The following is a 21582-nucleotide window of genomic DNA, read 5'->3' as shown; positions in this document are numbered from 1 at the left end:
CGAATTTGATGTTCAAGTCGAAGGCCAGATTTGAAGGCGAGGTTCAGACTTGACTCTTCACAACAGTGTTTTTACTGCAACAGAACTACTGTTTCAACTAGTACTAGCCAGTGGGAACAGTTAGAAACCTTACTAAGTTCCTCTGATGGAAATCAAATAGGGAGAGAAAGCCACAAGCCACTATGAAATACCACAGTAAATCAGCTTTAGAAAAACAACAAAAACTATTTTAGAAGTTTCTTCTTTTTATGTACACATTTCTATATTTATACACTGTACAGATTTCCAAAAAATAAATGGTTGATATATAAGATTGTGCACCCCACAGATGTGTGACTAAAGAGAGAACAGAAGAGAGCAAGAGATGGGACAAAGGGATGTCAAGGACATACAGATATCAACATCCCCAATGAAAACTTTTGACATACACAATTTTAATTGATCCTTTATACAATGTCACAAAATCCTGGCCTGTTTTGGCCAATCCTCCTCGTATCTCCACCAATATCTGTGTAGAGAGCCCTAATCAGACATTTAGGGTGATTTCAATCTGAGTGACCACTGATCAGTTTTCAGACTTATTTAGATCTGTGTTTTGAATTGCTACTGGGCTTTTCTAGGGCCAAGGAAGGACTCTACTAAGAATCCAAGCTCAATGCCTCAGGCAAATGGACCATACCTGGCTTCTGGACCTATTTTCAGTTCAGGGAAATCAAGTCAAACAAATCATTAATTTTCACCTGTATCGTGCCATTTGGTCTGTGTTTCCTATTCTAGCAGATCTTTTCAATTTAATGCTGCGTCTGCATACATAATGATGTATCGTTTGCTTGTGTGCTCAGTATGAGGCAGGGAGGTGACTCTGTTCCCAGTTATTTTAGGAGCAGGTAGGTGCTCTGCTATGTTCTGCTCTGCCTGGAGATTCCAGTGATGCAAATGAGGTGATGATCATTGTCTGTCTCACCTTTTCTCTGTGACACTTGGGGAGTGAGAGCATATGGAGGAGAGGGGGAGGGGTGTTGTTTAAGAGCACCTTGTGCCAAAAAGCATGTGTGTCACAGTGGGGTTTTGAAGTACGTCAGCACTGACGTATGGAGACCTCGTCTGTCTTAGTCTCTGTGTGTTGGGCCAGACCTAGAGCAGAGGGACAGCGTGTTGGGCCAGACCTAGAAGGGAGGGACAGCGTGTTGGGCCAGACCTAGAGGGGAGGACAGCGTGTTGGGCCAGACCTAGAGGGGAGGGACAGCGTGTTGGGCCAGACCTAGAGGGGAGGGACAGCGTGTTGGGCCAGACCTAGAGGGGAGGGACGTGTTGGGCCAGACCTAGAGGGGAGGGACAGCGTGTTGGGCCAGACCTAGAAGGGAGGGACAGCGTGTTGGGCCAGACCTAGAGGGGAGGGACGTGTTGGGCCAGACCTAGAGGGGAGGGACAGCGTGTTGGGCCAGACCTAGAGGGGAGGGACAGCGTGTTGGGCCAGACCTAGAGCAGAGGGACAGCGTGTTGGGCCAGACCTAGAAGGGAGGGACAGCGTGTTGGGCCAGACCTAGAGCAGAGGGACAGCATGTTGGGCCAGACCTAGAAGGGAGGGACAGCGTGTTGGGCCAGACCTAGAGGGGAGGGACAGCGTGTTGAGCCAGACCTAGAGGGGAGGGACAGCGTGTTGGGCCAGACCTAGAGGGGAGGGACAGCGTGTTGGGCCAGTCCTAGAGCGGAGGGACAGCGTGCTGGGCCAGACCTAGAGCGGAGGGACAGCGTGTTGGGCCAGACGTAGAGCGGAGGGACAGCGTGTTGGGCCAGACGTAGAGCACAGGGACAGCGTGTTGGGCCAGACGTAGAGCGGAGGGACAGCGTGTTGGGCCAGACGTAGAGCGGAGGGACAGCGTGTTGGGCCAGACGTAGAGCGGATGGACAGCGTGTTGGGCCAGACCTAGAAGGGTGGGACAGCGTGTTGGGCCAGACCTAGAGGGGAGGGACAGCGTGTTGGGCCAGACCTAGAGGGGAGGGACAGCGTGTTGGGCCAGTCCTAGAGTGGAGGGACAGCGTGTTGGGCCAGACCTAGAGGAGAGGGACAGTGTGTTGGGCCAGACCTAGAGGGGGGGGGGGGGGGGGGACAGTGTGTTGGGCCAGACCTAGAGGGGAGGGACAGCGTGTTGGGCCAGACCTAGAGCGGAGGGACAGTGTGTTGGGCCAGACGTAGAGCGGAGGGACAGTGTGTTGGGCCAGACCTAGAGCGGAGGGACAGCGTGTTGGGCCAGACGTAGAGGGGAGGGACAGTGTGTTGGGCCAGACCTAGAGGGGAGGGACAGTGTGTTGGGCCAGACCTAGAGCGGAGGGACAGCGTGTTGGGTCAGACCTAGAGGGGAGGGACAGCGTGTTGGGCCAGACCTAGAGGGGAGGGACAGTGTGTTGGGCCAGACCTAGAGCGGAGGAACAGTGTGTTGGGCCAGACCTAGAGCGGAGGAAAAGTGTGTTGGGCCAGACCTAGAGCGGAGGGACAGCGTGTTGGGCCAGACCTAGAGCGGAGGGACAGTGTGTTGGGCCAGACCTAGAGCGGAGGGACAGCGTGTTGGGCCAGACCTAGAGCGGAGGGACAGCGTGTTGGGCCAGACCTAGAGCGGAGGGACAGTGTGTTGGGCCAGACCTAGAGCGGAGGGACAGCATGTTGGGCCAGACCTAGAGCGGAGGGACAGTGTGTTGGGCCAGACCTAGAGCGGAGGGACAGCATGTTGTGGTTCTGTAAGCCACCTATTAAATGATAAACCAGAACACAAGGCCCTTGATGCACACAGGCCTGAGTGAATGGTCCCTCTGCCCAACAGAAGAGGGCTAGAATAGAATATGCTGTATGTGGTATGGCCAGATGTAATGAGCTCCCCTCTCTCTCTTCTCTTTGTTTCTCTCTTCACTCAGATTCTCGAATGTCTATGGCCCCCTCCCCAACCAACCCATAAAACCCCAACAAATAGACAGTAGACACATGCCCTTTGTCACGTTCCAACATCCCAGTAATCATTAGAGTCTCCTCCTTAGCGATCAGCGACAACATAAATAATTAACTGAACATCTAAATTACTTTATACAGAATAAAAACAGCCAAAAACAGATTCCATATTAAGAAAATGAAAATGGCAAAAGTGAACACCAAGCACACATACATACACGGTAAACACAAACAGTCAGATGTTGACACACTCATACACACATTGCAAACACACATTCAGTAGACACAAATAAACAGTCAAATGTAAACAGAAAATAGGTTTAGTTGATATTATTATTATTACTCTTGTAGCTAGAGAAACTTAATCTTGGAACAGGTCACACCAGGATGACATCAGGAGCAGCACAGAGCAGAGGGGGTCTGGCCAGTAATGGAACAGCCTGGTCCTGAAGCAGGACAAAACAGAGGGGGTTAGGTCCCTAACATCCGTGGTCCTGAAGACTCACTAACACCCAACTATCTAACATCAGGAGCAGGACAGAGCAGAGGGGGTTTGGTCCGTAACATCTGTGGTCCTGAAGACTCACTAACACCCAACTATCTAACATCAGGAGCAGGACAGAGCAGAGGGGGTTTGGTCCGTAACATCCGTGGTCCTGAAGACTCACTAACACCCAACTATCTAACATCAGGAGCAGGACAGAGCAGAGGGGGTTTGGTCTGTAATGAAACAGCCCTGGTCCTGAAGACCCATTAACACCCTAACTATCTAACATCAGGAGCAGGACAGAGCAGAGGGAGTTTGGTCTGTAATGAAACAGCCCTGGTCCTGAAGACCCACTAACACCCTAACTATCTAACATCAGGAGCAGGACAGAGCAGAGGGGGTTTGGTCTGTAATGAAACAGCCCTGGTCCTGAAGACTCACTAACACCCAACTATCTAACATCTGGAGCAGGACAGAGCAGAGGGGGTTTGGCCAGTAATGGAACAGCCTTCCACTAAGACCTAAACATTTATCTACTAACATTCTTATAACAATGTGTTCTGTAACATGCACACTAATGAATAAGATGTTGACTAAATGACTTACAGACCAACTGACAGACACACGTTCCAACAGACAGGCAGAATTACACAAAATTACTGACAGAGAAAAACAGGTAACGTTACCAACCTTGATGGGGACAAGATCAATTGGCTTAGTGTTCCATTATAAACTAAACTGACTTGGTTGGGAGAGGGGCATTTATTTATGGTTATCTGCAGTGGATGATGCAATTGAGAGAAAGCAGCTCAGATGAAGACTGGTGGTTCATGTCAAGTTCCTCCTCTGCTTACCGTTCCACACCAGGTAGCAGGCACTACCCCACAGACTGTACCCCTCTCCCTCTGTCACTGCTTAGCTGCTGTGACCTCTCCAAGTCTTCAAACATATCCAGTAGAATACTGATGATTATTATTGTCATCATTATTATCAGTAATATTGTCGTTATTCATTTGATAGCAGTGCAAGCCCAATACTTTCACACACTTGCACTCGCATTCACGCTCTAACTTTCGCTGACACGCACACACACACACACACACACACACACACACACACACACACACACACACACACACACACACACACACACACACACACACACACACACACACACACACACACACACACACACACAGAGAGAATACGACAGAATAATAGCAGTCTTTTTGCTTCTATTTACTGTCTCTGGAAGAACATTTTGATTGGTCTCTTTAGGCTTTTTAAAAACAAAACACAACATTGATCACTTTACTCTTTTTCTGTCATTATTCTTTTTTTTCTCTCCAGAAAATAGGAACGTCTTTTTACATTTCCCCCATGGACCAGTGTAAATGATCAGTCATTTTCTCATTTTTTCATCTAGAACTTCATTTGGAGTTACAGCACATCACCCACAGCACGCACAGACAACAAGTGGGTCCAGAAGAATCACTACAGTGGTGGGAGAGAAAGAAATCAGAGATGATGAACGGGGTGGAGTGACAGTGTCACGTCTAATTCCATTATCATCCAGACAGTCCAGCCCTCTTCTATTCCATTGGTTTGCCTCTCTCTCTCTCTCTATCGATCCTTCCTGTTATATTCTCTGTGTGTTTGCAGAAGAGAACGGACCAAAGGGTCAACGTGGGAAGCAAAAAAAAAATGAACAGTCAACCAGATCGCTTCTGACGACAGAGAGAGCAGTGATTAGGGAGAGAAGAAGCCTCCCCTCACTGCCACAGGAGAACGATGGAGAGACACAGGATTAATGGTGGAACTGGATTCCTTGTCGGTCAGTCTGTCACACAGTCACAGATGTAATGTTTCCTGAAAGACAGGCCCTTCACCAGCTCCTTACGCAGGATTCTTATATGGTCTATTTGAACCTGTTTTTGTTGGTGGCTGAGGCTCACCCTAGGGCTGGCAGAGGGAACTGCTCCAAAGTAAAACAGAGTAAAGGTGGACCAAGGAGAAAAAAACAACGGTTGAGAGGAAGGTATGGCTTAAAAGCAACAAGACTCAGAAAGGACCCGGCTAAACAGAGGGGAGTAGAGGAAGGAGAAGTTCATTAGGGATCTGAGAGAGGACAGGCAGGAGGAGAGGGTGGATGCGTAGGGTGGATGCGTTGGATGGCTATTTGTACCCATGTTCTGCAGCGAGTCAGCCTTGTGCATAACGATAGGGTGGGAGGGCAGGGGGCTGGGATGGTCTGGGTGGATGTGAAGGACCTACAGTATCAGGCCTTGAGGGCATGCCACTGCTGCACGGCATTACGAGGTTTACCCATCATGTCCTTCCAGTGCTTCACCTCCGCCGGACCACTCTTCCACGAGAGATAGATCTGAGAGAGAGCAAGAGGGAGGGTGGCAAGAAAGAGAGGAAGAGAAGGGGAGGAAGGGAGGAGGAGAGAGAGATGGAGTGAAAGAGAGCGAGGGGGGTGAGATGGATGAGCAGGATATCTGACGTCACAGAGATCTATATTACTCATACTCAAACAGAGAGAGGTAAACTAAACTCTCTGAAGTCTGGAGTGTCCCTGCTGTTACCATAAAGCTTGCCAATCACCCTAATCTAAACTTAATTCATATCGGGAGCTGAGGAGAGTCATTAAGATGAAACAGCTGTTTTACTCTCAGCAATTTTCAGAGCAGGGGAAACAAAGGGAAAGATTTGTGTGAGAATGAGACTTATGTTTAGACAGAGAGATGGAGGCTCCCAAGCAAGCCGCAGCTGTGTTTTACTGGTGGTGATTAGACTATGGGTGAAAGGGCCAGCGCCTGTGATGAGGCGTGTTTGGTTTACTGAGGGGTCACTATCAGACACTGGATCCATAGTAAGGAAGCCTGTATGAGGGTTACAGTGTGTCAGAAAATCAATGGGATAGTGCCTCTGTGTGCCACAAACAAACCACACAATCAAAGGATATCAATCTTACTGTGTCAGTATGTAAGAGCAATCTTGAGACAGTGACTGTTAATGTGTCGTTGTGTTAGTGTGTGTGAGAGCAGGATCATTGTGTGTGTGTGTTATGAGTTTATGTATGTGTGCGTGTGTCTCAGTATGTGCCAGCAGGGGTCAGTGTGGACTGGTGGTCTGGGCGTTACGAGGGGGCGGTACCTTGCCGATGACGTCGTTGCGACTGAGCTTGTCCTTGTCCATGACGGTGATGATGATGGTGGTCTCTCGGAGCACGTGGGCGGGGACGTCGAAGGGGAAGGACTCGTTGAACACGGGGTTCAGACAGCACTTCATTGTCACCGTCTTCTTCTTCTCCACACGCTTGTCCTTGTGCATCAGCCACAGCTTCACATAGGGATCTGACGGGGGAGACACATCACTTAAACACAGAGGTTTCAACCCAAATGGCACCCTAATCCCTATACAGTACACTTATTTTGACCAGGGCTCATAGAAAGTAGTGCACTATATAGGGAATAGGGTGTCATTTTGGATGCCGTATGGATGGAGAGATACTGAAACCCCATTGACACATGTTACGGTAGACAGACTGTAGCACAGGAAATAGGTGATGACAGAGTATTGTATGTACTGTACCGGAGGTGCCTCCAATGTCCATGGCTTTGAGGTTGCGGGCTTTGATGATGGTCACAGTGATGGTGTTGGCTTGAGGGTTGTAGCATAGTGACACCAGCAGGTCTCCTCGACTCCCCTGAGAAACACAATGACAACACCACTCACCAACCCTCTCACTCCCTCCATCCCCTCTACCCCCTTCTGTCTCCCAGTCATCCCTCCTTCTCCTTGTTCCCTCTCTCCTACCCTTCCCCCTCATCCCCTGTCCCTCTGCAACTGTCCTAGTCTGTGTGTGTACTTTACTCACGCTGCCGTCGCTGCAGGGCTTCAGCTCCTTCCAGTAGGTCTGCTGGTTGCCCAGATCCACCTTGTTAAGGGGAATGGACACCTCCCCGATGGGGTCGTTCCTGCTGAAGCGATCGTAATCCAGCACCTGCATATAGAGGGTCCTCTGGATCACCTTCTCATAGGGGAACCCTGGGGGGAACAGACAGATACATAAACAGACAGATAAGAGGCTGATATGTGCTGGACAGAGATTTAGGGAGTACTCTTTCAGACTTTATACAGGATAACCAATAGCCATACGTCTACAGTGTATAGTTCTAAGACCAGATGTGTGTTTTTTATAATGTGCAGTAGTTGCCACTGCGTCCCAAATGGCATCCTATTCCCTATGTAGTGCACTACAGGGGCCAATAGGGCTGTGAACAAAAGTAGTGCAGAATAGGGCGTCATTAGGTACGCAGCCTCGTATGCAGGGTGATTTCACAGTCTGACCTTCAAACAGGAAGGTCTCGTTCCAGCGAGGGTTGAGGTTCTTCCTCTTGACCTTGGTCTCCAGCTTGTGCTTCTTGTCAGGCAGCAGGTAGAGTTTGACGAAGGGGTCTGAGGTGCCAGAGAAGTCCTTGGCGGGGAGCTCCTGGCCCGTAAGGATCTTGACGGTCAGGGTGGAGTCCTGGAAGCTGTAGCCCACACTGAACTGAATCCGGCCCAGCTTCTCAACCACAGGCCCTTCTGTGTCCTCTTCTGAGCCTGGAGAGAGCTGGGAGAGAACAGCAGCAGAGAACTCTAATATTTATCCAGTCTATACGATGGTAGAATCACAATTGCATACTCCTCGCGTCCTCTCTCCTTGACTCCTTCTCAAAACACATTGGAGAAGGTCAGAGGGGAGGGACCTCTGGCACTCTCATCCAATGGGTTTTGAGAAGGAGGCGAGGAGAAAGGAGAGAGGACGCAATTGAGATTCTCCCTTTGTACACTCAACAACTCTCATCCCAATACCCCCACCCTTTCCCAGCATGGAACACACAGATCAAACACTCAGGGACATGGACACCCAAGGTGAACAAGGAGCTTTATTTCTCATCCACAAGGGGGCAGTCAAACAGCACTGGAACTCACGTGCAATGCTGCCATCATGCTAGCCTAACGTTCAGATAATGTTATGTCATATGTCTGGGCTTTACTGAGCGATAAGGGAGGGAGCGATGGGGGAGAAGGCATATCTTGAGCGGAGAGGCAGGAGATATTCTGTGAGTAGAGAGACCCCCTGCCTAACTGGAGCTGGGCCCCGAGGGAGGGAAGGAAATGCAGTTAAAAGGCTGCTATCTGATAGAGAGGGACCAGAGGCTTGGCCCAAGGTGCAGATCCTGGAATTTAATCTCACATTCTGTATTCTCTCCCACACATCTCGCTGTTGCTCTGCCTCCTCGTTCTAAATCTGATCATCTCTCCTCTTTCACTCTCTTGGTGTCTGATGTCTGTCTGTCTTTCATGAACACACACATGCGTACACAGACATACTTACATGGACACATGCATGCACACATCGTCTTTGAGACAGCGCTCCTGAAATTTGCCCCACCTAGTTTTCAACATTTTTCAGGGTCAATCTGTTTTTTATTCTCTTTTACTTGTTGCCCAATCGCGTTGCCTGAAACCCACATAACCCACATAGATACAGAACCTACAACTCATACTGAGCCCACCTACACTATACACATCTCTCCACCCCCAGACCATGTGAGGGTCAGAACACGAGGTTAATCATATTTTTCTACATAATATGTACACACACCACACCAACCAGCACAAAAACATCCTCTGGCGTACTGCATTAGCATCGAATAGCCCCGGCGATATGCAACTTTTCAGGTAAGTCAGGAACCAATATACAGTCAGTTAGGAAAGCAAAGGCTAACTTTTTCAAACTGAAATTTGAATCCTGTAGCACTAATTCCAAAAAGTTTTGGGACACTGTAAAGTCCATGGAGAATAAGAGCACCTCCTCCCAGCTGCCCACTGCACTGAGGCTAGGAAACACTGTCACCACCGATAAATATACGATAATCAATCATTTCAATAAGCATTATTCTAAGGTTAGCCATGCTTTCCACCTGGCTACCCCTACCCCGGCCAACAGCTCTGCACCCCCTGCAGAAACTTTCCCAAGTCCCCCCCGCTTCTCCTTCACCCAAATCCAGACAGTTGATGTTCTGAAAGAGCTGCAAAATCTGGATCCCTACAAATCAGCCGGGCTAGACAATCTGGACCCTCTCTTTCTAAAATTATTCGCCAAAATTGTTGCAACCCCTATTACTAGCCTGTTCAACCTCTCTTTCGTATCGTCTGAGATCCCCAAAGATTGGAAAGCTGCCGCGGTCATCCCCCTCTTCAAAGGGGGAGACACTCTAGACCCAAACTGTTCTAGACCTATATCCATCCTGCCCTGCCTTTCTAAAATCTTTGAAAGCCAAGTTAACAAACAGATCACCTCAGCTATGCTCAAGGTCCTAAACGATATCATAACCTCCATAGATAAAAGACAGTACTGTGCAGCCGTCTTCATCAACCTGGCCAAGGCTTTCGAGTCTATCAATCCCCGCATTCTTATCAGCAGACTCAATAGCCTTGGATTCTCAAATGACTGCCTTGCCTGGTTTGCCAACTACTTCTCAGATAGAGTTCAGTGTGTTAAATCGGAGGGCCTGTTGTCCGGACCTCTGGCAGTCTCTATGGGGGTGCCACAGGGTTCAATTCTCGGGCAGACTCTTTTCTCTGTATATATCAATGATGTCACCCTTGCTGCTGGTGATTCTCTGATCCACCTCTACGCAGACGACACCATTCTGTATACATCTGGCCCTTCTTTGGACACTGTGTTAACAAACCTCCAAATGAGCTTCAATGTCATACAACACTCCTTCCGTGACCTCCAACTGCTTTTAAATGCTAGTAAAGCTAAATGCATGCTCTTCAACCGATTGCTGCCCTCACCCTCCCGCCCGACTAGCATCCCTACTCTGGACTAGAGGTCGACCGATGATTAGAGGACCGAAAAAAGCAGATACCAATTAATCGGCCAATTTGTATAAATATTTGTAATAAATGACAATTACAACAATACTGAATGAACAATGAACACTTATTTGAACTTGAAATATAATACTTAAATAAAATCAATTTAGTCTCAAATAAATAATGAAACATGTTCAATTTGGTTTAAATAATGCAAAAACACAGTGTTGGAGAGAAAGTAAAAGTGCAATATGTGCCATGTAAAAAAGCTAACGTTTAAGTTCCTTCAGAACATGAGAACCTATGAAAGCTGGTGGTTCCTTTTAACATGAGTCTTCAGTATTCCCAGTTAAGAGGTTTTAGGTTGTAGTTATTATTGTAATTATAGGACTATTTCTCTCTATACAATTTGTATTTCATATACCTTTGACTATTGGATGTTCTTATAGGCACTTTAGTATTGCCAGCCTAATTTCGGGAGTTGATAGGCTTGAAGTCATAAACAGCGCTGTGCATCACAGCATTGCTAAGAGCTGCCGTTTGAATGAATGCTTACAAGCCTGCTGCTGCCTACTACCTCTCAGTCAGACTGCTCTATCAAATATAAAATCATATACTTAATTATAATACAATAAACACACAGAAATACGAGCCTTTGGTCATTAATATGGTCAAATCCGTAAACACTTTCAGTGAAATACGGAACCGTTCCGTATTTTATCGAACAGGTGGCAACCCTAAGTCTAAATATTACTGTTACATTGCACAACCTTCAATGTTATGTCATAATTACGTAAAATTCTGGCAAATTAAATACGGTCTTTGTTAGGAATAAATGGCCTTTCAACAGTTTGCAACAAGACAGGCGGCCCAAACTGCTGCATATACCCCGACTCAGCTTGCACTGAACGCAAGAGAAGTGACACAATATCCCTAGTTAATATTGCCTGCTAACATTAATTTATTTTAAATACATATGCAGGTTTAAAAATGTATACTTGTGTATTGATTTTAAGAAAGGCATTGATGTTTATGGTTAGGTACATTATTGCAACCATTGTGCTTTTTTCGCTAATGCGCTTTTGTTAAATCATCAAGTTGAAGTAGGCTGTGATTCGATGACAAATTAACAGGCACCGCATTGATTATATTCAATGCAGAACAAGCTAGTTAGCCTAGTAATATCATCAACCATGTGCAGTTAACTAGTGATTATGTGAATATGGATTTTTAGAAGATAAGTTTTAGCTAACAACTTACCTTGGCTCCTTGCTGCACTTGCGTAACAGGTGGTCAGCCTGCCACACAGTCTCCTCGTGGATTGCAATGTAATCGGCCATAATTGGCATCCAAAAATGCCAATTACCGATTGTTATGTAAATTTGAAACCGCCCCTAATTAATCAGACATGCCGATTAACTTCACTAGTGTAGGGGGCAGCATTCGGAATTTTGGATGAAAAGCGCGCCAATATTAAACTGCCTGCTACTCAGGCCCAGAAGATAGGATATGCATATTTGGATAGAAAACACTCTAAAGTTTCCAAAACTGTTAAAATAATGTCTGTGAGTATAACAGAACTGATATGGCAGGCAAAAACCCGAGGAAAATCCAACCAGGAAGTACTATTATATTGAAAGGCTGTTTTTCCATTGAAAGCCTATCCACCATACAAAGACTTAGGATCCAGTTCACGAGCTCTATGGCTTCTTCTACACGTGGCCAGTCTTTAGACATTGTTTCAGGCTTTTACTCTGAAAAATAAGGGAGATACAGCACTTTCAATCAGTGGCCAGTGGAAATTTCCAGACATCAGCCATGCGCCTGATTGGGAATACGCCTTTCTTGTTTCTCTTTTTCTATTGACGAAGCTTTGGTCCGGTTGAAATATTATTTATTATTTATGACAAAAACAACCAGAGGGTTTATTTTAAACATCGTTTGGCATGTTTCTACTAACTTTTATTGTACTTTTTAAAAACTTTTAGTCTGGACTTAGTGCAAGCGCCTTGAGCATTCGGATTACTGGACAAAACGCATGAACAAAAAGGAGGTTTTTGGTCATAAAGAGGGACATTATTGAACAAAACAAACATTGTGTCTAACATGGAGACCTGGGAGTGCCACCAGATGAAGATCATCAAAGGTAAGTGATTCATTTTAATGATATTTCTGACTTGTGAGCCCTCTCCTTAGCTGGAAAATGGCTGTATGGGTTTCTGTGGCTAGGTGCTAACATAATCGCAAAGTGTGCTTTCGCAGTAAAGCCTTTTTGAAATCTGACACAGCGGTTGCATTAAGGAGAAGTTGATCTTTATTCGTATGTTTAACACTTGTATCGTTTATCAATGTTTATGATGAGTATTTCTGTCATTTGATGTGGCTCTCTGCACTTTCACCGGATGTTTGTTTGAGCCAATATATTTCTGAACATAACACGTCAATGTAAACTGAGATTTTTGGATATAAATATGAACTTTATCGAACAAAACATACATGTATTGTGTAACATGAAGTCCTATGAGTGCCATCTGATGAAGCTCATCAAAGGTTAGTGATTAATTTAATCGCTATTTCTGACTTGTGAGCCCTCTCCTTGGCTGGAAAATGGCTGTATGGTTTTCTGTGACTAGGTGCTGACCAAACATAATCACATGGTGTGCTTTCGCAGTAAAGCCTTTTTGAAATTGGACACTGCGGTTGGATTTACAAGAAGTTTATCTTTAAAATGGTGTATAATACTTGTATGTTTGAGGAATTGTAATTATGGAATTTTTGTTGTTTTGAATTTGGCGCCCTGCAATTTCACTGGCTGTTGTCGAGGTGGGACGCTAGAGTGTACCAGAGAGGTTAATCGAATCTCCACTCTGGACGGTTCTGACTTATAATATGTGGACAACTACAAATACAGTACCTAGGTGTCTGGTTAGACTGTAAACTCTCCTTCCAGACTCACATTAAGCATCTCCAACCCAAAATTAAATCTAGAATCTGCTTCCTACTTCGCAACAAAGCCTCCTTCACTCATGCTGCCAAACATACCCTCGTAAAACGGACTATCCTACCGATCCTTGACTTCGGCGATGTCATTTACAAAATAGCCTCCAACACTCTTTTCAGCAAATTGGATGAAGTCTATCACAGTGCCATCCGTTTTGTCACCAAAGCCCCATATACTACCCACCACTGTGACCTGTATGCTCTCGTTTGCTGGCCCTCGCTACATATTTGTCCCCAAACCCATTGGCTCCAGGTCATCTATAAGTCTTTGCTAGGTAAAGCCCTGCCTTATCTCAGCTCACTGGTCACCATAGCAACACCCACACATAGCACGCGGTCCAGCAGGTATATTTCACTGGTCAACCCCAAAGCCAACACCTCCTTTGGCCGCAATTCCTTCCAGTTCTCTACTGCCAATGACTGAAACGAATTGCAAAAATCACTGAAGCTGGAGACATATCTCCCTCTCTAACTTTAAGCATTAGCTGTCAGAGCAGCTTAACGATCACTGTACCTGTACACAGCCCATCTGTAAATAGCACACCCAACTACCTCATCCCCATATTGTTATTTTTTAAATTTATTATTATAATTTTTTGCTCTTTTGCACCCCAGTATCTCTACTTGCACATCATCATCTGCACATCTATCACTCCAGTGTTAATGCTACATTTAAATTATTTTAGCCTATTTATTGCATTACCTCTTACTACATTTGCACACACTGTACATAGACTTTTCTATTGTGTTATTGACTGTACGTTTGTTTACCCCATGTGTAACTGTGTTGTTGTTTTTGCCACACTGCTTTGCTTTATCTTGGCCAGGTCGCAGTTGTAAATGAGAACTTGTTCTCAACTGGCCTACCTGGATAAATAAAGGTGAAATAAAAATAGCTGGCCAGCGCACGCAATAATTGATTCTGGGTACCGGGATTATTCAAACTAACTCACTTTTATAAACGGATATAAAACTTCTAAAATCCTGCATAGGTAGTATCACAATGACCCCCCCCCCAAAAAAAGAAACTGTGCCTCAGTGATAAAAAAAAGTTATAGATATTAACTAGGCCTAGTGAAAGTCTTCGACTCACATTGTGAGAGACCAGAGATGGAAAGAGACCGTGGCCAACTGCAGGTCTGATCCAACTGACAGGCCCTGTTGGCTCCCCCTCAAAGTGAAAGTATCATCATTAAGCATCATCGGGACCTCCATAACGCAGACGTGCAACCCACATAATAACACAGGCCCATCCCCCACCCGCGCCCTGTCCACCCAGCACTCACAGCACTGTGTTCGCAGCGTAATTACCAGCTTTTGCTGAATAAAGCATATTCTACTGAGTTTCTCCTTTGTGATAGTCAAGCTGGGTTGGGAAATGTCATGTAATTAGCATGTTTTGTCATTTAAGACATCTAAATGCTGCCACAAGTGGGTGGATGTGGACAAACCCATAGACATGCAGAGAGGAGTACAGATGAACAATCATTAACACAGACAGGGGGGAAGGGAGCAGGTTTTCTCACCATGTGAATGTCGCTGGTGGTGACAGAGTTGGTCAGGTCTGTGACAGAGGAGTTCCCGAGGCGGCCTGCCTCATCTGGGGTCTGGCTCCCAGGTTTACCCAGGCTCCTGCTGGGGGGGGGGGGGGGGTCAGAGACACAGTCAGGACGGACACTGAGAGAGAGGCCAACGGAGCACTAGGAGAATCCTGCTTCTGAACACAAAAAGCCAGCCTCAGGTCTGTGCTGCAACCTGCAGCTCATCAAATGGCTTCCCACCACAGGTGAGGCTGCAAGGTCTTGTGTCAAGGCTGAACTATACAGAGTCCAGATCTGAATGTGACTGATAATGTCCCCAGACTTGGGAGTAACACGGGAATGTTAGTGACTTACACTCTCACTCACACCTTCACACACATACATGCACACTTAGTTCCAAACCATAGTCACTACAATCATGTAGCAATGTGATATTTGCGAAACAGCCACAAAAATCGACACAATTAATGAACGAAAGAGTAAAAGAGGAAGGACAGGGAGGGGGAGGACTGGGTGTTGGAGACAAAGTGTTCCTAGCCAATATGTTGTAACAGTCTGGTGAGCAGAAGACATGCTGAGCTATAGCAGGTGACACAAGTCAAGACACATAGACAGACAACACTAATTACAGGTTACACACTGGAAAATGACAAGAGGAAGAAAGAGGAAAAACAGAGTGCAGGTGCACTGTAGAAATGGCGGGAGAGGAAGTGGGATTAGGAATGGTTGCTGTGGGAAAGATGAGTGCAGAAGAAGAAGTAGATTTGAAGATTTATCTCTGCAGAGAAAAGGGGGGATTTGTCTTTGTTAAGCCTAGGAGGATTAACAGAATGATCAAAGTGAGGTTACTGACTCAAATGAACGTGAGACAGAGACAGACACCACAACATAGTTCAGTTGAAGCTGTAAGAGAAATAGAGAAGATGAGAGAGGATAAGAGGCCTGGAAACAACAAAAAACAAGACTAACTTTTCGTAAGAGAGCACAATAAGGACTAAAGAATAGAGACGAGAAACAGACTTGACATGGGCATGCAAAATAAGAGGACGAGTCAGAGAGGGAGGGAGATGGCTGGAGGCAGTACATCAGAAAGGCTGACAGGAAAAAGAAGTAGGTGAGCGAGAGAAAAAGAGAAAAGGGGGGATAAGATGTGATATGGGAGGGTATAAACATAACACACACACAACATGTTAACCGCCAAATACATACAAGGAACTAATCGTTTGGCTGAGTGAAGTTAATCCCAATCCAGAGGGATGTTAGAGGATGCATGTGGGCATGTTAGCCATATGGGTTATCAAGGAGGAGGGAGGATGGTAATTGTGGTTCCTGAAGTATCAGTAATTTTGTGGTTGAGGCTACAGATGCCTGTGTTCCTGGTCGTTTGAGGGGTCAGTCACTGTTGTAGAACCGCAGACATGTCTCTGTCTGGTCGGGCTCTCTCTGTGTGAAGGGTCAGTCCACAAATGCAAATCCAGTATCTGTGGTTGGGTTGGGCTGCCTAACACAAGAGAGAGACTGTAACTCTAGTGCACTGTGTCCTTCCATGAACACTGGCTGGCTGGCTGGATGTCACTTACGTATATACAGTACAACAGAGGCATGCAGAGTTTCACTGTGCCATTATACTACAGTTTAACATAGCGCAAGCAACAACATGCACATACAAAACAATCTCTCAGCTAGTTTTTGCTGCCTGTATCTGAGAATCTAGGGATGACTACGTCCCATATCATGTCTGTCTGTCCCGTGATCCATTTGTTTTCGCTATAAGGCACTAAATGGATGTTAGACAGGAAGGAGAATGACTAAAGGAATGGGGGTAAGTGGTATAGGTAGAGTTGCAAAACTCTTGTAACTTTTCCAAAATTCTCTGGTTTTCTAGAAATCCCTGCTGGAAGATTCCTGTAATAAAGAGGGAATAAGCAGGAAATCTGGTATCCTTTAACCAGGATATCTGGAAAACTTTGGAATTCTGGAAAAGTTACCAGAATTTTGCAACTCTACGTGCACCATTTACCCCCATTTCTTTAGTCATTCCCCTTCCTGTCTAACATCCATTTAGTGCCTTATAGAGCAAACCAATTGATCAATGAACCCTAGGTGTAGGTGATCAGTGAAGTTGAATGAGCAACAAATAAATAACAGAGTTTATCCACTTGGCAAGGATAAGGCTGAGTTATCCAGATCAGACAGACAAAGAGACGAGACAGACACGGGTTGACACCCAGTCCCAGACAGGGACACAGGCAAATAATGGAGCACGTATAGAGTAAGGAGTGGGGCATCAGACAGAGAAAGACACATACAATGAATGTTGACAGACATACAGACAGACAGGTAAGTGCATGTAAAACCGGTAATGTAGATGAGCCTGGTTCCAGGGGGATCTCTTGATTGGCATAGCTGTGATTGGAGGGGAAAGCTGTCAGGAGGATTCACACCATAGACTGCAGGGGAGGGGGTTGAATGAGGGGAGACATAAGATGATGGAAGGGGGAGAGGTCAAAGTGCCAAACATCTCAACAACTGATACATCTTGCCTCGTCTTCCGTTTATCTTATCTTTACTGAATCACCACAATTTTCTCATATCCAACATCTCCTGCTGTCCTTCCTCTTTACGCCCTCAGTCCTAATCTATCTTTTCCATTTCTCTTTCCTTCCTTAGTCTATGATCTCCCTGTATGCTGATTCATTAAAGGTTGGATCTAACCCAAAGCCTGCTGTCGATGTCTAGAGACTCGTGTCCCACCCACAGGGAATGACTGTCTCAGTCTGATTCAATCAACTTCCTTCCATCAAAACATATGACTACGAATAGGCTAACAGGAGGGACTCCATACAAAGCACTCTAACTACATAGAGTTACAGTGCCTTGCGAAAGTATTCGGCCCCCTTGAACTTTGCGACCTTTTGCCACATTTCAGGCTTCAAACATAAAGATATAAAACTGTATTTTTTTGTGAAGAATCAACAACAAGTGGGACACAATCATGAAGTGGAACGACATTTATTGGATATTTCAAACTTTTTTAACAAATCAAAAACTGAAAAATTGGGAGTGCAAAATTATTCAGCCCCCTTAAGTTAATACTTTGTAGTGCCACCTTTTGCTGCGATTTCAGCTGTAAGTCGCTTGGGGTATGTCTCTATCAGTTTTGCACATCGAGAGACTGACATTTTTTCCCATTCCTCCTTGCAAAACAGCTCGAGCTCAGTGAGGTTGGATGGAGAGCATTTGTGAACAGCAGTTTTCAGTTCTTTCCACAGATTCTCGATTGGATTCAGGTCTGGACTTTGACTTGGCCATTCTAACACCTGGATATGTTTATTTTTGAACCATTCCATTGTAGATTTTGCTTTATGTTTTGGATCATTGTCTTGTTGGAAGACAAATCTCTGTCCCAGTCTCAGGTCTTTTGCAGACTCCATCAGGTTTTCTTCCAGAATGGTCCTGTATTTGGCTCCATCCATCTTCCCATCAATTTTAACCATCTTCCCTGTCCCTGCTGAAGAAAAGCAGGCCCAAACCATGATGCTGCCACCACCATGTTTGACAGTGGGGATGGTGTGTTCAGGGTGATGAGCTGTGTTGCTTTTACGCCAAACATAACGTTTTGCATTGTTGCCAAAAAGTTCAATTTTGGTTTCATCTGACCAGAGCACCTTCTTCCACATGTTTGGTGTGTCTCCCAGGTGGCTTGTGGCAAACATTAAACAACACTTTTTATGGATATCTTTAAGAAATGGCTTTCTTCTTGCCACTCTTCCATAAAGGCCAGATTTGTGCAATATACGACTGATTGTTGTCCTATGGACAGAGTCTCCCACCTCAGCTGTAGATCTCTGCAGTTCATCCAGAGTGATCATGGGCCTCTTGGCTGCATCTCTGATCAGTCTTCTCCTTGTATGAGCTGAAAGTTTAGAGGGACGGCCAGGTCTTGGTAGATTTGCAGTGGTCTGATACTCCTTCCATTTCAATATTATCGCTTGCACAGTGCTCCTTGGGATGTTTAATGCTTGGGAAATCTTTTTGTATCCAAATCCGGCTTTAAACTTCTTCACAACAGTATCTCGGACCTGCCTGGTGTGTTCCTTGTTCTTCATGATGCTCTCTGCGCTTTTAACGGACCTCTGAGACTATCACAGTGCAGGTGCATTTATAAGGAGACTTGATTACACACAGGTGGATTGTATTTATCATCATTAGTCATTTAGGTCAACATTGGATCATTCAGAGATCCTCACTGAACTTCTGGAGAGAGTTTGCTGCACTGAAAGTAAAGGGGCTGAATAATTTTGCACGCCCAACTTTTCAGTTTTTGATTTGTTAAAAAAGTTTGAAATATCCAATAAATGTCGTTCCACTTCATGATTGTGTCCCACTTGCTGTTGATTCTTCACAAAAAAATACAGTTTTATATCTTTATGTTTGAAGCCTGAAATGTGGCAAAAGGTCGCAAAGTTCAAGGGGGCCGAATACTTTCGCAAGGCACTGTAGGTAAGGTCATCTTCTCTCTTCTTCCATATGTTACTGTTAAGGCTAACTGATGAGGCTAACGTGGGGCTAACGTGATGCTAACATGTGGCATGGTTGTGTGTGGGCACAGTGAGGGTCATGTCAGTCAGCTTGCAGTGGCTTGCAGCTGCCAGAGGTGGCTGATGGAGCCTGGACCAACCCATGCTGCTTCCCTTCCCAGATCACCAGCTAAAGAATATGGGCTGCTCTGTTGGCACGGCAATGGCTGGAGAGACAGCAAGCACCTGGGATGGAGGGAGTGAAAGGAGGGTAGGCGTGCAGCATGGGGGCTTGGCAGGGGGTCACAGAGGGCAGCAAAAAGGCAGCCACATCAACAGCAAGACACAACGGGATTGGAGGACATATGACAGGTGCAGGTGAGTGCCTCCAGGAAAACAAACACACACACTCACACTCGCACACACACACTAGCGGGGGCATGTGGAGGCAGGCGAGGCCTCTACTTCTCACCATGCCCTGTGATAATATCCTTATGGATTGTTACCTGTGCCCAGAGCCTGAGACCAAAGGGAAAAGGTGGGGACACTCCGCTGCAAGGCTAGAGAGAGCACAAGAAGAAAAACCCCTCCTGCCCGCCTGTTCCCAGTACCCTCCCCTACCCACCTCCCCATGACACCATCCCCATTATTCACTTAAAGACCAATACAAGAGACAAAGACACACACAACAGACAGACAGACAGACAGACAGGCACATACACACAGCCCTGGAAAATAAGTATTTGGTCACCTACAAACAAGCAAGATTTCTGGCTCTCACAGACCTGTAACTTCTTCTTTAAGAGGCTCCTCAGTCCTCCACTCATTACCTGTACTAATGGCACCTGTTTGAACTTGTTATCAGTATAAAAGACACCTGTCCACAACCACAAACAGTCACACTCCAAACTCCACTATGGCCAAGACCAAAGAGCTGTCAAAGGACACCATAAAAAAAATTGTAGACCTGCACCAGGCTGGGAAGACTGAATCTGCAATAGGTAAACAGCTTGGTTTGAAGAAATCAACTGTGCGAGCAATTATTAGGAAATGGAAGACATACAAGACCACTGATAATCTCTATCGATCTGGGGCTCCACGTAAAATCTCACCCTGTGCGGTCAAAATGATCACAAGAACGGTGAGCAAAAATCCCAGAACCACACGGGGGGACCTAGTGAATGACCTGCAGAGAGCTGGGACCAAAGTAACAAAGCCTACCATCAGTAACACACTACGCCACCAGGGACTCAAATCATGCAGTGCCAGACGTGTCCCCCTGCTTAAGCCAGTACATGTCCAGGCCCGTCTGAAGTTTGCTAGAGAGCATTTGGATGATCCAGAAGAAGATTGGGAGAATGTCATATGGTCAGATGAAACCAAAATATAACTTTTTGGTAAAAACTCAACTCGTCGTGTTTGGAGGACAAAGAATGCTGAGTTGCATCCAAAGAACACCATACCTACTGTGAAGCATGGGGGTGGAAACATCATGCTTTGGGGCTGTTTTTCTGCAAAGGGACCAAGACGACTGATCCGTGTAAAGGAAAGAATGAATGGGGCCATGTATCGTGAGATTTTGAGTGAAAACGTGGCTGGGTCTTTCAGCATGACAATGATCCCAAACACACCGCCTGGGCAACGAAGGAGTGGCTTCGTAAGAAGCATTTCAAGGTCCTGAAGTGGCCTAGCCAGTCTCCAGATCTCAACCCCATAGAAAATCTTTGGAAGGAGTTGAAAGTCTGTGTTGCCCAGCAACAGCCCCAAAACATCCCTGCTCTAGAGGAGATCTGCATGGATGAATGGGCCAAAATACCAGCAACAGTGTGTGAAAACCTTGTGAAGACTTACAGAAAACGTTTGACCTCTGTCATTGCCAACAAAGGGTATAATAACAAATTATTGAGATAAACTTTTGTTATTGACCAAATACTTATTTTCCACCATAATTTGCAAATAAATTCATAAAAAATCCTACAATGTGATTTTCTGGATTTAATTTCTCATTTTGTCTGTCATAGTTGAAGTGTACCTCTGATGAAAATTACAGGCCTCTCTCATCTTTTTAAGTGGGGGAACTTGCACAATTGGTGGCTGACTAAATACTTTTTTGCCCCACTGTAACCATACTGTTACACCAAAAACACTTCCTCATTTCTAATGACATTTTAGGATGGTTAGCTGAAGTTGAATAGTCACAGCACGCGCCACTAA

General features: G+C 45.7%; 1 protein-coding gene across 2 annotated transcripts in view; it reads right to left on the bottom strand.

Annotated features, from left to right (window-relative positions):
* Window positions 1–212: 212 nt before the first annotated feature.
* The window catches only part of LOC109873155 (synaptotagmin-7-like), a 116875-nt gene continuing 95505 nt past the window's right edge, over window positions 213–21582 (bottom strand). The window contains exons 7-13 of one of the 2 annotated variants that reach the window (XR_004206752.1): window positions 14834–14942; window positions 7785–8049; window positions 7312–7481; window positions 7026–7140; window positions 6588–6787; window positions 2482–5811; window positions 2100–2385 (exon numbers count right to left, since the gene is read on the bottom strand). Coding sequence is in view for 1 of the 2 variants with exons in the window: in XM_031813195.1 (XP_031669055.1) it covers window positions 5707–5811; window positions 6588–6787; window positions 7026–7140; window positions 7312–7481; window positions 7785–8049; window positions 14834–14942 (964 nt within the window). In the remaining variant the exon portion in view is untranslated. Of the gene's footprint in view, window positions 5812–6587; window positions 6788–7025; window positions 7141–7311; window positions 7482–7784; window positions 8050–14833; window positions 14943–21582 lie in introns of both variants that reach the window. The other variant, XM_031813195.1, reaches the window with a different exon arrangement.

The sequence above is a fragment of the Oncorhynchus kisutch genome, linkage group LG3 (assembly GCF_002021735.2).
Source record: "Oncorhynchus kisutch isolate 150728-3 linkage group LG3, Okis_V2, whole genome shotgun sequence".
Taxonomy (NCBI): Eukaryota; Metazoa; Chordata; class Actinopteri; order Salmoniformes; family Salmonidae; genus Oncorhynchus; species Oncorhynchus kisutch.
Note: the sequence above shows the minus strand (reverse complement) of the source record. Positions and strands in the feature narration are given on the sequence as shown.